The 17,239-nt window shown below is 43.9% G+C and overlaps 1 protein-coding gene across 2 annotated transcripts in view; it reads left to right on the top strand.

The window, feature by feature from the left end:
• The first annotated feature begins 2,052 nt into the window (after positions 1–2,052).
• tenm1 (teneurin transmembrane protein 1) overlaps positions 2,053–17,239 on the top strand; it is a 168,695-nt gene continuing 153,508 nt past the window's right edge. The window contains exons 1-2 of one of the 2 annotated variants that reach the window (XM_061048927.1): positions 2,053–2,426; positions 15,583–15,854. In XM_061048927.1, coding sequence (XP_060904910.1) covers positions 15,638–15,854 — 217 coding nt within the window. In that variant the 5' untranslated portion in view covers positions 2,053–2,426; positions 15,583–15,637. Of the gene's footprint in view, positions 2,525–15,582; positions 15,855–17,239 lie in introns of both variants that reach the window. The other variant, XM_061048928.1, reaches the window with a different exon arrangement.

Genomic DNA, 17,239 nt, shown 5'->3' with positions numbered 1-17,239 from the left:
AGTGAAGTAGTGCAGGGATACTTAAAATCCGATATTACTGCTGAGGCTCCGAGTAGCATTAAGTCGTGGATGCATTACCGAATCCATCTCTTGTCTCCTGACGCTATTTAAAGCGTAATATATCCCTGCAGTTCAGGTTGTAACAGATGTGTCACATGGAGAAGGCGTGAGTTGCTTCTAATCAGGGGGAGAAAAAGGGATATCAGGACAGCTTCCCATCAAAGTTATTCTCACCAGTGTCTGCTTTAGCATTCACAACAGCAACAGTAGCTTTCTCTTCACTCTCACACCGCTTTTATGGAGTACCAACTCTAAATCCACCTCTGTTCCTTATCCCTCCCTGTACGCTCAGCTGGGCTTCCATGTCGTCCAAATAGGGCAGGAATAATTGGATCAGCAAACATGGTCTCATGCTTTTCTATTTGTTTCAACTGACTTTTTTTTTTTCACCAGATGAGGTAGTATTTAATTAGGTTATATCATTCTAATGTAGTTTAAATCACAAGCAGATGACATCAGTTTTAATGCAGCTGACATTATGTCTGAAATGCACTCTAAGCAGCACAGTACAGCATCTGTAGCTCTAATGATGTTAATTATTGGATAAAATGTCGGCTGGGTCTGCTCTGCTAGCTTTCCCTTCCATGAGAGCCGTATGTGAGATGTATTACATAAGAATATGATGAAAACTTTCTCTAAACCGTATCTATGTGATGTAAAACATTACTTTAACTTTCTATTTGCCATATTTGCTAGAATAGGAAGCGAAGGCTATGTTTCTCCTCCAGCAAGGTGAATCCTCCTCCTGTCTGCACATCTATTATCTCTCCTCTATAGACCATGGTGATAAAAAAGAATCACAGTAAAAACTGTGACATTTCAAATCCCTGCATTGAACCGGTTGTCAAGGAGATGTCTCAGTGAGATGTGTCGGGCAGAAGAGAAACTGCTCTTTTAAAAGAGCGTTTACCCAGCCACTGAAGGTGTTATGTGCCTGCTATTAGCACTCTGCAGGCAAACATGGAGGTTCAGAAACATGCAGCTTTTCAACATGGGGGCTCACTCTCTGGCACCGTGGAGGTCTTTGGACTTCTGATCAAAATCCGCTTACGATCTGGCCGAGTCACTGTCACATGGAACAGTCTCGTAGCTACCTCCTGTCAACCAACCATCCACATGACAAACCCTGATAATCTCTCTGTCCCAAACAGCTGGACTCATAGCCTCCACTTGAAGAGAACCGGTGATGAAACTGATGGAAAGTGTCAAAACCTATTGTTGATAAAAAAATAAATAAAAAAAAGCTGCACAGTGCTGTGCTGTGTTGGGGATATGGTGAGACAGGCAGAAAGGCAGATAGACTGAAGCAGCTGTCAAAATGGTTGTTTGTAGCCCCGCACGTACTGTGCATTGGGGAAATAATAAACTGCATCATTAGAACCCCTGTCATTCACACGTTGTTTGTAGCAGCCAATGACTCCCCGCCTGTAAATACCCCAACCATTGCTGCACATAGAAAGCACAGGTCACAATCATTAGGTGGCTTATTTAACAAAGAAAAACAGATATTATGAGATGATCTGCAGGTGGTATTTAGAACTATAGGCCCACTGGAGCAATACATTTGCATTAAATTCCATCTTACTATAGCCCATAATAACCTGTTTTTTGTCTTCCCTTAAATGATCTGACACTGCTTTAATACATGTTGTATTGCAAAAACTTGATATATTTCCACTTCATGAGCTTTCAGGTTGTGGAATGACTTTTTTTTACATTTGGAAATATGCTTCTGAAAGGTTACAAAAGCAGCAGTCCTTGCAGAAAATAGGAAAATACCAACATTTTCGCTATTGCGCCAATTTTTAATGAGTCAGCATTCCAGCACAGGACAACAGTGCAGCCATATGGCTTCACCTGAATGAGCCTAGCCAACGATCCAGACGACCTCCTGACGGGAGAGAGCCCGTGCCTGTGTGTGTTTGTGTCTGTGGCCGCTCTGTGCCACACCCCCTTCTCCTCAGTGCGGTGGTATGATCCAGGGGATGCTGTTATAGCGGCACCGAGCCTCACCAGCAACAGCATCACCCGTCAGCCTCCTCGAGTTCAACTGCGGCTAAACGCACCGCGCCGGGCTCCCAGTCACACAGCACGGCGGAGCAGCAAGGAGATCCTTCTCCTCCCCGCGCAAAATCGTTTCCCCCCTCCTCCTCTATCGGCATTTGAGAGCGAGCATCATCAGCATCAGCACCGCCGCCTCGAAACCAGAGCAACTCAGGCACAGAAGAGGTGTCTCATCCACGTTTTTAACAGGAGCACCGCGTCTCAAGGCAGCATTTCCACAGTCGGGATTGCACAGTGTTCGGCATTTTGCGGTCTTCTTAGAGCATGGAATCGGACTAAAGGAATGGCTTTACGTCGGGAAGGTAAGCGGGCACGTTCGGTTCCGGCCTTTACTGGGCTCAGTGGGTGAGATCGGCTACAGTGCTGCTCGGCTAAACGAGGCTCGGGTGGCTGAGATAACGTGAGTTCACAGGAAATGTTTATTATCAGCTGTTCAGATGTGCTGTGCGGTGTTATGGGACGAGTGTGTTCATGTGTGTGACAGATAGAGGGGCAGACAGAGAGGTAGAGTGTGTGTGTGTGTGTGTGTGTGTGTGTGTGTGTGTGTGTGTGTGTGTGTGTTTGTGTGCATACGTGTGTGATTTTACGAAAATCAGTACACCTCCTTTGAAGTATAGGGATGCAGATTCGGGCACGAACCTGTTTGACGCGCAGTCTGAATGATGACATTCCCAGTACAGAGCTGCAGCACGCCTGCTTCATGTGTGTGAGTGTCGTAGCTATTCGTTTCGGTTCAGCAACCGTTTGCAGCCTTGAGTTGTTTTGCTTCAGTCCTGGCTCGTCCACTCCATCTCCATCAGCTCTAAGGTAGCCTAATGATGCCAGCAGGGCCACCGGAGATCCAGGGGGTGTAGATCTCTCTGACGCGCACCCTCTGTCTTCATACATCCACTTCACCGGGCCCGGACCAGACACCACCAGCACCACCAGCAGCACCACCAGCACCACCAGCACAGGTCCAACAGGCACGTCAGGTGGACACATGTCAACACTGTGACCTGCTCCACTCTGCTGATTTTCACACCTGCATGATGCTGCAGCCATTCCGTGACTAAACGAATCAACTCCATGCAATCTATATTATTTTCACACTGGCTGTGTTTTAAAACGTGCGATGATAATTAACATCAGCAAATGCATTTTGATAAATCATAATTATTGTGAAGGCAGTGAAAATTGCACCAGTATGGATGTGCTCCGATGGATTTAAATTAGACCTCCTCACTTCTCTCCTTCACAGTAGATTATAAATAATTGCTTGGAGTAAACCACTGGAGGCATATTTCCAATTGATTAATAATTAAATAAGCAAAACAAATACATAAATAATGTTATAAATAATATTCATAGAAATAAGATTTTTGAGTCATTGTCTTAAGATATTCTTCTTATAATAAGCAAGTTTCAAAAAAAGCATCCCACATCTTTCCTGCATGGCATTTTCTCTTGGCATTATAAGAGCTTTCTACCTTCCATTTAAAAATGCAAATGCATTGTAATCAAACATTTCAATGTGTAAGTATGTCCAATCCATGGATCATCTAATGCACAACTCACCCAGCCACTGTCAGAGAGCTCTTTTGATGTTTAGCCTATACGTCATCAGACAGAGAATATGAATGTTGTTTTTAAGATCCAAAAACAAAACAAAGCAAAAATTCAGCTTTAATTACCGCCCTTAGGATTGGAGTACAGCATGTTGTATCGGTGTTGCGTTGTGTGTCACTGCTCCACCTACTGCTACACAATGACGTGGGACCCGTGCTTAATTTGTTCACAGCTCGCAGGTTATTGGAAGTGATGATAAAAACGAGGCAGTCTGTCTTTGCGCTTTGTGATTAATAGGGAGCATCTGTATATGGAGGTTAGATAATATACAAAAACACACACACACACACACACACACACTGTCCTGTGCCTTTTTCACAGATGCACACACACAAGTATGCACGCTTAGAGTCACATGAGGAAGAAGATTATATATGAGAGCTGGGGAGCACAATGATTGTAATCCTACCTTTATTTCTCCCACTTCTGTACCGTGGTGTTGATGGGATGTGTGTGTCATTGCTTGGGGCTGTTCAGACTGTTGTCTGGTTAAGTGTGTGTGTGTGTGAGCTTCACATGTGGCTGGTATTTTAGGCCCTTCAGGCAGTTGCTCTAGAGAAGTAAATTAATTGTAATTAAGTCCAATTATTAAATGCCACACCCATTATAACAACGCCTTTACATTAAAAGCACATGGCCTTAAATTGAAATGTCATTCCTACAATTATATATCCCCACATGGCACTCATAAGTAAGTGGCATTTCTGTCAGTCTACCACCTCACCACAAGACTGTTGCTCAGTCGGATACTCAGGGTTTTACACTTTGGATTGTGCCTTAACACTGTGGTTGGCCTCAGCAGCACTCAGTTAGCATTTGCTGCTAAGCTAATTATCATTTTCAGCTGTTGTGCACACACTTTTCGAATATTCTGGCTTGTTGATTAGTGCACACATGCACTTGTTGTGGTGCACATGGTCTTTTGGAAACCAAGAGAAGAAGCTGATCAGCATCTTTGGCTTGGTGTCGCATCATTATTTCAGTGCAACTTCCTGACAATTCTGGCCCCGAGTGCAGACTGCTAGGATACTGCCGTTTTTCTGTCAGCAGATCCCGTTGTCCTGAATCAAGAAACCACTGACAAAAAAAATCTTGGCTTGTGTCTAATAATTTGTGTTTTTCTGAGATTTGAGTGATATTGCATGGCCTTTGGATAGTGCAGCTCTGAGCGAGACAGCGGGGGAGTTCTTTTTGTTATCCAGCCCTGCATTATTTATGAATTTTCATTCCAGGAATGCAGTAGCCCCTGGCACTGTAATGCTCCTCTCTCCCATGGAATAGTTCACACATTTCCCTCCTGCCCAACAAGTTTTTCTACAAAAACAAAATTTCCTTAGTCAAATTGGGGTCATGAATTAGTGAGAGGACAGTGTGAAAATGCATCGGAGGTTGTTTATTATATTAAGGACATCTCTTAGTGCTGCAGTCAGAGTTTAAGCTTGCAGGCGATACGAGGCCTAGTGGGAGTTTTTATCCCTCTCCTTCTGCATGTCCATCATGTGGTTGGAATATAATTGCTGAAGTAGCAGAAAATGTGTCAGAGTGTTCCCCACCCAGCAGATATTTTCAAAGTAAAAGAATCACCGTGAGTCGGGCAATCAGGCATGCTCGACCACTATGACACACACACCCACAGACACTTGAAGCTGTAACCATTGTATAAGTTCAAATATTTACCTTCTTACTGCAATATAGCTACAACCTCAAGAGGAAGTGTTCAACAAATCCTGCAGTGCTAATTAGGCTTTCCTCTTTCACTCGTCTGTGGTCGGCCTTTGCAGCAGGAAATTACCAGCACTGCCATCAAAAACAGGGAAATACAGAAGCAGTGTAATATCACCAAATGACCCAATAAAAATCGAATATGGCGGAATAGGCCCTGTGTTTACACATGTGTTGACAATTTAAAACAGTCAGCACAGCCAAGTGTTCTGGGCAAGGTAAATTATATACTGATTACATGAAGTGAAAATGAAAAGCTTCAGTTCAACATCTGTACTTTTTCCTGACTGACTGGCTGACAGCTTATCGTCAACAGAACAATGTCTAGTTTTATGAAATAACAAAACCTTTTATTGACTGAATAGCTTTTTATGTAACATGTCATTTACAATAAATACGATGTATTATCAGAGTAAGATCATGTGTTTTAAGACACAAGTCTCCGTCAGCAGTCCATATATCAACAATTCTTAAAACAAAGATGTCTCCCTTTAATGAGACTGAATGATTCAGCATCAGCACGCTTTAAGTAAACATGAAAAAAGTCGGCTTTGTTTTACCTCCTAATAGGTTTTTTTAATGCAGTTTATTTTAGTGTGGAAAACAAAAACAAACCAACAGCAAACACAGACAACGACAGAAATAGTATCAAAACCAAAATCACCTTCAGTAACCAGTGCAGCTACCAAACACACACACACACACACACACACACACACACACACACAGACACACAGACACACAGACACACACACACACACGCTCACACAAACATACAGTTTATGCCCGAGGCGTTCTGCTTTAAAGTATTTGGCGAAGTCTCAGCTGGCAGCTCCAGCCCTCTATTCTTGCTTGTCTTCTTCCATTGTGCTGTGGGCAAGAGTCAAGAACTATATACCGTTGAATAAGGAGCGGGGTGTTATGTGAGTTTTGTGCTGTGAAAATGCACAGCACAGCACCCCCCCCCCCCCCCCCCCCCTCACCTCCCTCCCCCTAACCCCTCCTCTTTCAAATTCTAGTCAGAAGTGTCTGAAGGATCAGAGACACGAGAGTCAAACTGGTCAAGCCCACTTTACTTCTCTTTAAAATATGAGATTAATTTGTCAAGAGGAGTGTGTGTGTGTGTGTGTGTGTGTGTGTGTGTGTGTGTGAGTGTGTGTGTGTGTGTGTGTGTGTGTGTGTGTGTGTGAGTGTGTCTCTGTGTGTGTGTTTTTGTCACTCTGCGTCCATGTGTGTGTCTGTGTGTGTGTGTGTGTATGTCTCTGTTTCCATGTGTTTGTGTGTGTGTGTGTGTGTGTGTGTGTGTGTGTGTGTATGTCTCTGTTTCCATGTGTTTGTGTGTGTGTGTGTGTGTGTGTGTGTGTGTGTGTGTGTGTGTGTGTGTGTGTGTCACTCTGCGTCCGTGTGTATGTGTGTGTGTGTGTGTGTGTTTGTAGGTGTTTGTGGGTGTGTGTGTGTGTGTGTGTGTGTGTTTGTAGGTGTTTGTGGGTGTGTGTGTGTGTGTGTGTGTGTGTGTGTGTGTGGGTTTGTGTGTGTGTGTTTGTAGGTGTTTGTGTGTGTGTGTGTGTGTGTGTGTGTGTGTGTGTGTGTGTGTGTGTGTGTGTGTTTGCTGGAGGGCAGCTCAGACCGACAGAGCCAGCAGAACAATACAGATTTATGTTTGTGTACATTAGTGATGTAGATTTTGTGTAACGTGCTAACAGCTACACGGTACAATAAATATCTTTTGTTCCACTTGGAATAAGAAAATCTTTGGTCTTAAATGTTATCTAATTGGGAAAAATATCTATCACAATGTTCCTAAGAAAAAGTCACGGAGATTTTTTCTTTTTTGTTTTCTTGGAATATTTGAGAATGATTGTGAAAAAATAAATCAATTTGCCTTTAATTAATTAATACATGAATGAACAATTCATTTCAGCTCTGATTTCAAATAATATCTTCAATGTTAGCATACAACACTGACACGAAGGTGCTTTTTATTCTGTTGGATTGTGGTTTTGTTCTGGTGTTCATTTTATTTTTCCACTTCCTGTTTTGTTTACAGTAGACAAAAACCACAAATGTGTGTGCTATTATCTCAACAAACACACACACACACACTGTTTGCGCACTAGCTCTCTGGGATGCACACACCTACAGGGACACATTTCTCACTGTGAAATTTTTATTCATCAAGTCAGTGGACAACTTAAAAAAAATCAATTTTTGTTTCCTCCACAATTTATCACCCCATAATTTGTCCTTCCCTCCGATTTTCACATGTTGGCGTTGGTGTCAAAATAATTAAGTTAAAATCCATTTTATTTGCTTTGATTTTATCTCGCTCGTGTCGACACGGAGGACAAAAGGGGCTCCGCCTGCTTTTTACTGACAAGATACAGCCTGCAGCGTTTCACCTTCACTTTAATCAATGCAAAGAAAATGATCAGGGAAGGATTGTGCCAAAATCAAACCATGCACATCAGCCACATCAAAACAACAGATCATATCAGCCCGACTAGTTCTTTAGTAGCATCTTTGACAAAGTAATTGAGCCGGAGCTGAAGTGACCACACACCTGCTTCATGTAAAAAACACCAACAACACATTACACACCTACTTTTGCACCGCAGGAGCGTGATTAATACCTCAATATGAATAAGTTGCATTTGCAGCTTTGTTGCATGCCCACAGAATGAAGTGATTTATTTAGCAACATAAAACACAGTGATGGTATACTGTACATCTCGCCTCTAAACGAGTTCATCTGTTTCCTGCTGACTGCTAAATAGCCTCATGTGTATCATCAGTAATATTCATAGCTCTACTTTCTAGATGATCATGAATTATTAACTCATTGAAAAGATGAATAGCTCCAAAACGGTGCTTGATGCATCTCTGCTGGAGGCCATGTATAAAACACAATACAGAACAGAACACTACAATCAAGTTCACTGTGGTTTTTTTTGTTTTTTTTGTTTTTTTGTTTTTTTACCCGCAGCCTTTCGGAGGGGTTGTTGTTTTGTTTCTGAGGTTTAATTTCAGAATGAGTCTTGATCCACCGTGAACTCTGGGATGTATTTCAAGTGTGTGTATCATCGCCCAAATTGACTCCTAACTGGAGAGACGCATATTCCTCGCTGATCTCCAGCCAAAATGCCAAGCCAAACTGCACAAAGAAAAGTGATTCGAACAAGAAGAAAAAAACCCAACATATCTATTCCAAGAAAATCATGGCAGCGATGTGCAGCCGTTATTCAACTAAAGCAGACCTAATTCATGTTGTCTGCAGATGAAACAATCCTGAAATCCCTCATTTTACAGCAACACTGCATGTCACCAGAAAACAGGATATGCTTGGGAAAGAAATGTTTGGAAAATGTGTGTTCTGTTCTCTGTGCTCAGATGACACAATGACTCATCTGACAACAAACCAACGAGAAATGCAAATACTTGAGGAGCTTGGCCCATGCAGTTTTGCCTAAACAAATTTTGAAGGAAAGAAAAGATTACAGTGTAATAAGATAAGAGATTAAAGACACTAAAAGCTTGTTAAACAATACTTAGGAGAAAATTGCTTAAACTGATTATCGTCTATTTTAAAACAGTTACATTTTACAATAGGTGCTAATGGTTACAAGCTTAAATTATTTGTTTTTTTGAGAAGACTGCAACTCCTCTTCTTACTAATATGCATCTCACACATGCAGGAGGCAAAAGCTCCAGGGCGAAAAACACCTCCTACATTTCTAACAGCAACTTTGTGAATGTTAAGACTCGCTTTATTGATCTGGGAAAATGTTGAACCAAACTGTTATTAGCATATACAGTAGCATAACTGTGAGGTGCACTGACAATATGTGTTGCTATGCGCTGAACAGTCGCACAAAAGGAATGTACCCACACATCCACGTCTCAGCAGCTCACAAAAGAGCAGCACCAGGACCACAGTTTGTTCCCGGCTGAGTCTTGTGGCCTTTGTGGAGCTGCTCCCCTCCTTGTCAAGATGTATTTTCCTGTGTGAGAGCTGCTGAATGCTGTCTGTGTCCTTAAACTGCGTCAGGCCAGAAGAAACACAAGAGGAGGTGGAGGCTGAAAGAAAGAAATCGGAGGAGCGGGAGACGCCAAGGGGAAGACTTGAGAGTTTCATCAGGGTCATCTTAAAATTACTTCTCTTCCCCTGCACTCCTTCTTCTTCTTTTTTTATCCAGATGACAAGCGCCACGTTGAAGCAGTGTCGATGGAAGATTAGCCCACTTTGCATTCAGAAATCAATCTGCAATACTGCTTAACAGCTACTTGTAAATCTTTTTCAGCTAATGCTCCTCACTCATTTCTCTGTAATCAACAACTTCATAAAGGATATACACAAGAAATACTGTCTAAATAGTTAATCACCAAATCCAATTTCTGGAATCAATGCTATTGATTTATCAATTAATTCTGCATCTGTAATGCTGCCACTTTGCTTTGCTTTGGGTGTTGGAGGTTTTAGCGGTCAAATGCATTATTGAAAGAGGCTTTTTACCAAGCAGTGGCTGATGCAGAGAGCTTAGGAGGTTGTCAGTCTTGATGTAAAGCTTTATTTGCAAAGCGAGTCAGTGTGAACAGCCTTTTAGTCCTGCTAGGAGGACAGTGACATGAATTTATCTTGCGAGAGAGGAGGAATATCAAATGTGTTGAATAAGGCTTTGCCTTGTCAAGAATATTGATTAAGTGGTTTTAGGTGGTGTCTCTTGCTCCGTGCGTGTGTCTGTGTATTTGTGGTCAGATGCCTGGGTGCATCCTTGGAAAGCTAATTTGGTGTTGTGCATGTGAAAGCACATGGGGCAAGTGTGCTGTTGCATATTCCTGTTCTTTTTTGTGTGTTTTTTTTTGTTGTTGTGCCCCTTGGTCTGGTGGGGAATGAGCAGAGGGCTTAAGATCAGAGAGAAGGAGTAGATGTGGATATCATGAAAGAAAGCGGTAGTCTCAACAGCAAGCAGTGGTGAGAAAAAAATCTCTACCTATGCTGCAGTCAAGATTTAAAAAGAAAGAAGAAAAGTTTTAGCTGGAGCAGAGATATAAAAATGGCCTTTGAAAAGTTAAAGCCTTGCTGCTCCCTCACTCCAGGCCACATTCAGAGGGCATGAATAGTGTAGGACCTTATGGATTTCTCCACACTGCTCATGCATGCGATGGTGATGCCGGATTTGACCCATGTCCAATATAAATAGTCAAATGGTCCAAGATGGTGTCTCGGTTTCCTGACAGCTTGTGACATGAACCCATCCACTCTTTGAAGGGACGGACACAAGAAGACACACGCACACACACACACACACACACACACACACACATATGCGGCTGTGATCTGCTGCTTGGTCAGCCAGGCTTTTATTCTCACATCAGTGGGCACACGCTCAGACTTGATGGCCTATATGACTTGATTTGTACATAAGCATTGTCCTTGGGTGTGAGGTAGAATGGAGGTAGGCAGTGCAATGGAGGCTGAATGGTAAAGACGACACTGCAAACACAAAAACAACAACGAGAAAAGGGTTCCAAGTCTTTACTGAAAAGGCAAGTAAAGACTGTTGATTCTATGGCGTGTGGGCGTTCAAGTGCGTTGTTTGTTGCTAAGTGTGAAACGCTATAAGTGTGTGTGGGTGCATGGGGCACAGAGTTGGTCTGCTGTCACTGATTGTCAGTGAGGTTTTTATCTTTGAATCTTCTCAGGGCAACAGAATGTATGGGCAGGTCGAGGCTTGTGTGTTTGAGTGTGTGTGTGTGTGTGTGTGTGTGTGTGTGTGTGTGTGTGTGTGTGTGTGTGTGTGTGTGGGTATACAAGGCTGTATGCGTTCTGCTGGTAAACCCGGCATTAGCAGCAAGAGATTTCAGGCTTGGTCAGCTATGAAAGCACAACTACGTGACGAGAGTGCTGCCGCCGCCACCGCCGCCCACAGATAGCTCGCCCTTATCCACTAATTAAAACCCTCTATCAGTCCATGTCTCACACTGCAATCTCTCTATCCTTCAATTCCCATTTTAACTGTGAAATCTCTCCATCTCTCATTATCTATCTATCTCTCTCTTATCCCTATTCTCCATTCATCCCCCTCTCCCTCTCTCTCCTCTCGCTAGGAGCTGAGGGCTCCCACTGGGCGGTGCTGTGTTTTGTTGTGTTTCGGGTGGTTTAGGTATAACAGGGTCCTGTGGGTCCTTCAGGGCTTCTTGTCTGCGATGTCCCTGTCATATGCCTGAGGAGCCATGGCGGTGCTAACGAATAGAACAGATAGATTTTTTAAGCTCTATACCCCCATCGTTTCAGACACACTTTCACACACACACCCTCACTCCAGGAGAGGCATCTCTCTCTCTCTGACAGCTCACTGTTTACTCCCGCAGGACCTGTAGCCTGGATCTGCATTTGCAGCATGCAGACTGCGCCTCGACTCCTTCTGATGATTAAGCCATCATTATGGTAGACAAAATGAAAACCTGCAAACCAACAACGGAATTGTCAAGACTTCACTTAGACGCATCCGCGGTGACATTTTTTTTATGCATATATTCCACACGGTTTCTCATCGTCATTCCCGCGGCCTGCGAGGCCTGTTTAGTGAGCGGGATTAGCTTGCCTCTCTGCAAACAAGCTTCTTGGAAAATGTGTAAAGGCCAGAGCTAACAAAGATAGTAGCTTCCTACTCACTGGGGGTCTCCAGGCTGTTATGAAAATAAGACCTGCTCTGCATGGTGGAAATGTATTAGTAATCCTGGAACTATACTGTATCAATAAGCTGAGGAACTAATATTGTTGGACGGCGCTCTGCTCTCCCCGTCCTCCTTGTTTATTTACCGACGTGAAACTCAATTTCTGTGCCGCTGCCTGGCTCTCTAGTCCTCGCTCTGCCTTTTCTCTTTTTCTCCCATTTCTCATGCTCGTCTCCTCCCGTTCGTCGTGATTTCAGCACATTCATTTGAGACCGGAGAGGGTAAATCGCTTTTGACTTGCCCTCATGGTCCTTGCCTTTACGCATGACGATCTCCGCTGTGCTGTTTGTGCTATTGTTGTTGTTGTTGGACATCTTAGGGACCCGCCCCTCTGGAGATGACTTGGAGCATAAATCCTGTTTTTTTAAAGCGACTGTGAATCTATCACTTCTCTAAGCAGATTTGCAAAAAAACAACACACTGGCCTGTGGTTGCAACTGGTTGAATGAATGGATGGATAGGAAGGGATCAAGTAGGGGGAGGAGTCCCATTTGATATTATTGCATCTGTGTAACTGTGGATTATCACTCCCGTGTGTTTGTGTGAAAGGGTGAGGGGGGGGGGCAGGAATGTAATGCGATGCATGTGTTTCACTCAGTGTTGTCACTTTGTATTAATTTTAAACCGAGCGGCGAAGAGTTCATTACACACTGATGAATTATAGATTAGATTAAATTAGAAATAAAATCGAACAATAACATACACATACATTGTCTCTGTTTAACTCACTGTTAATCCATTTGTAGCGCAAAACAAACTCACAGTAGATGCACCTCAAAATTGTTCACTGTTCACTTCAGCGCTTAATTGAGCTCCATTTTGTGTCAACAGCATTTCAATAAGTAAGCATTACATACAGCGCCGTGCTGAAGCTCATGCAGTATAGGTAGATAAAACATTAATCATCGCAGTCTATGAATTTTTTAATACCTGGGTTTTGCATGGAGATGATTAGGATCCGTTCATAGTCACTGGCAGTACGGTGATGCAATAAGTAAAGCACTTAGTTATCTTTACTAAACGATCCCTCAGTGCTATATGTTGTCCCACCTGCACTACACAAACCAAGGAGGGATGATAAATATCTTGTAGTTAACGTTTCAAATATTCTTGTATTAAATATGAACTCGAGCATGGTGCTAATTTTTCAAAAAATCTCAAACCCTGTGGCCTTTTTGTGTTTAAATCAACCCATAGCAAGCCCCAGTGCACCCGCTGTGCGCCAAGGTGGCTATTCCTCAACCGTAAATCTAGGCTAGTGCAGCGCTCAGATGGCACATGCTGACTTGTCCTACAGAACGCCCATGTGTCTTGTTTGAAGTGAGCTTGGCTCTAAGAAACAACCTTCAGGTTTTGACATCAAAACCAAGAATCAAACCCCCTAATGGGCACCCCACTGTGGGCTAGAATTAGCGAGTGTAACCCCCACTAGCAGGCTTACTTCTCTAAATGCAGCTGCCTCGGAGGACGGGGTGGAGGGTGGAAAGCGTGAGGGGGAGAGAGCAAAGGATGAGAGGGAAGGAGGAGGGAGGGCAGAGGTGGACTGGTACAAGACAGAGGGGATGCTGAAAAGAAGGATGAAAGGGAGACGGGGGTTAACAAGCAGAGAGGTGTGTTTCAACCAGACTTTAGTTCATATTTTACACGCTGATTTTACAAGCAGAACTACATGTACCGAGAAAAAATGATCACTCGCCGTCTGGGTTCGTGCAATCACAAGACGGTGGGAACAAGATGGTGCTCTCACATGCGGGATTGCATGGCTTTCATTCTCGTGTGTAAACGTGTGACAGACATGAAACAGGACTGAGAGCCTCTGTGGAGACAGACAGCAGTCAGTGCCTCCAGCGTGCTCAGAGCTCACAGGGTAATGTATACTCGCTCCTTGCCGCACCAGAGAGAAGGTGACACCAGTCAATCCCACTCTGACAGCAGAGATAATAGTGGGCTTTGATTCCCAGCAATAACTACTGCCAATCAAAATGAAAGGCATTGTGATTACAGGGAACGGCATGTGAGTGTATGTGAAGGAGCATGCAGCACACTACAGTAATACTTAGATAATTGCATGCAAAATACATTTCAAAGGCAATGTAATGTCTGATGCTAAAACATGAGGAAAACGATGGAAGTCGAGACAAAGAGAGGCACTTTTACAGATCATCTGTGCTATGATAATGTCTGCAGGGGGTCAGGGTGTGTGTGGGATGAGTGTGCCAGCGACTTGGCCCATTTTTTGACTGTTTGCTGTCAGGGGTCAACGGGTGGTTGCCGTGTGGGGGCGTGTGTGCTTGAAAAACTGGTCCGTGAGTGTGCATGCTTGTGGGGAATAAGGAGGGTGAGTGTGAGGCCAGGGGTTTGGAGTCTTTCAGGTGGAATAAAAGCATTACTGCAGTGGTAGAAAGGTCAGCTGTAAACTTGTATCAGACTAGTGGTGATCGCCCGGTGCTGCAGATCTCTGAGGTATTGAGCAGGCACGCTCTAATGGCTTTGATATATGGACTACAGGACTCCCTGAAGAGGTCAATACCATAGCACTTTGTCTCTATGAGCAATGACCCTCTCAAGCTCCATTTAGAAGCTTTATATCTGCAGGAAATAGGCTGGAAAGGCCTCGGGCAGGGCACGGTGAAAGAGAACTAATATGAATGAAGTATTTTCTAATCACTTCTTCTACGCTATAATCGTTGTCCCAATCAATCATCGGTTAAGGCCGTATAGGTATATTGCGCCGGACGTTATCAGAAGGAGATTTTGATGTGGCTGAGAGACGAACAAGAGAGTCTGAGTTGAATGGAGCTGAAAGAGCTGATTTATCATTCCTCTGTTTGGAAGGGCACTGACACTGTAAAGACTAGTTTCTAATGGTGTTTCATCATTACTTAAGAATCGGGTGAGTCACTGTGTTTAATGAGAGTGACAGACAGGCGGAGAGTGGTGGGGGGGGCTAAGTTACAAATTTGTTGATTTATCTGGGACTTGTCAATGTTTGTCTGTTACAGAGAGATAAAGCCACAATACAGTAGCTTAAGAAAACAGAAACAACGACTAACAGAGAGCTGCACTTGTGTTCAGCCAATTTCTCTTCAAACACATCCGGACATAATGGCCACCATCGCGGTCCCTTCTGAGTGTATTGATTTGGAACTAACCTTTGGTGTGAAATATGAAAGGAGCCAAATACTGTTTATGAATGTCTGCTGTAATTGGAATGAGCAGATGTTGCAATATTGTTCCACTGTGTTCAATAACACACTTCTTGTGCTATTTTTCTCCTCCACTCCATCTTTTCAACCCCCTGTTTCCTTTCATTTTCCTCCACTGGCCCATCCCTCTTCCTCCCTGCTGTCCTCTCCTCTCCTCCCCTCCCCTCCATCCTTTTCTCACCCCCAGACTCTGTGCTCTGTGCCGTGGCTGTGCTGAGTGACTAAGCGGAGCGCTAGAAGCCATGGAGGAGATGGACAGTAAACCCTACCAGCCATTGTCTAAGGGGCGCCATGAAATGGAGATGTCCTACACCAGCTCGTCTGACGAGAGCGAGGATGGCCGCGCCCACCACCGCTCCTACACCTCCCGCGAAACCCTCCCTGACTACACGCATGAGCTACGCCTCACCCTTGGATCACACAGGGAGAGACAGAGCAACTACAGCCAACCCCAGCCAGGTAGCACGCTCAGGGCATGCAAAGACTGAACTTATTTACCTGGATATATACCCAGTGATGCAGAGATGCTGTATAGGCACACAAGTATATACTGGTACAAAAAGACACACACACACACACACACACACACACACACACACACACACACACACACACACACACACACACACTGAGGTCTTTAAAAGGGCCTATGTGAATTACCTATTACAGTCCACAATGAGCCAGAAGGACAGTCAGAGGCAGCCAATTACCTCTTCTCCACAGAGGTGATATTTCTCTCCCACAGCTAAACTAGGTCAACCCCAAACCTCTCTGGCCTCACCTGGGGTGGAAAACCACCCTTCATTACACACACACACTCACAGATACAGACGTTAGCCGACATAGGCACACATACAGAAGCACGTTGACACATACACACCGAAAAAATTCTTCCCTGCTGGTGACAGGAGGAGAAATGGGCCAGTGCGTGCTGTGATGGATGGCCTTTATGCAGGTCATGTGTGGTGTTAAGAGAGAAGCGGCACCTCATCAGGAGCGCGCCGCTGTGCAGGGTTCACGGTGATCAATAGACACTCTTCCCACTACCCCAACCTCCTGCTTCTCTGCAAGACCATGCCCACCATGCTAACAAGCAACATTAGCCATTCACAACGGCTACATGTCCTGACAAGCTGACGGCTTCAGGGATTTCATGGTTTGAATGCCACCCTCCATGGATTTAAAAAATAAAAATATTCTCAATGCAGGTGCCGATGGACGGCTATTAGCAATAACCATGTTGTCCTCGACAATGTGGTGTCAAAGAGCACTTCTTTCTTTTTTTTGTTGCAGTTAATCATCCTGTCTTTTTCCACAACAAACAACACCGCCTGCCATCAGTGTCATATGGTAAGGTGCAAAAGACCCCCCAAAGCAGCCTTTGAAATGTCAATGGCAGCCGGTTCTGAGAAGCACATCTGTTCATCTTTGGGCTACAGAGTTATATATAGTATACCCTACCTAAGTAACCAACTGTTAAGGGGGGACGTAGCCTCCAGTGATGTTTTTAATGGATTACGGTGTTCCTGACAAAGATCAGCCAATTTGTTTCTCCTCTAATTCCCCTCCCATGTTCTTCATATTTTCCGGCATCTTGCCCTCTTCTCCTCCCTTCCTTTACTTCTCTTCCCCAGCTGTTCCTGATGTTACAAGCTCCTCTGTCTATTTCATCCCACGTCACCTCCTTCAATTACTTACTGCCCCTGTCTCTTTAAATTAGAAATATATTATTACTGGATAGAAAAACAGATCATCCAGGATCATTTTCAGCTAATCAGGCAGCTGACTGTAGTCATGACTTTCTGTTTGTCTATTAATTAACTCAAATTAACTCAAGCCTTGAC

The sequence above is a fragment of the Labrus mixtus genome, chromosome 10 (assembly GCF_963584025.1).
Source record: "Labrus mixtus chromosome 10, fLabMix1.1, whole genome shotgun sequence".
Taxonomy (NCBI): domain Eukaryota; kingdom Metazoa; phylum Chordata; class Actinopteri; order Labriformes; family Labridae; genus Labrus; species Labrus mixtus.
Note: the sequence above shows the minus strand (reverse complement) of the source record. Positions and strands in the feature narration are given on the sequence as shown.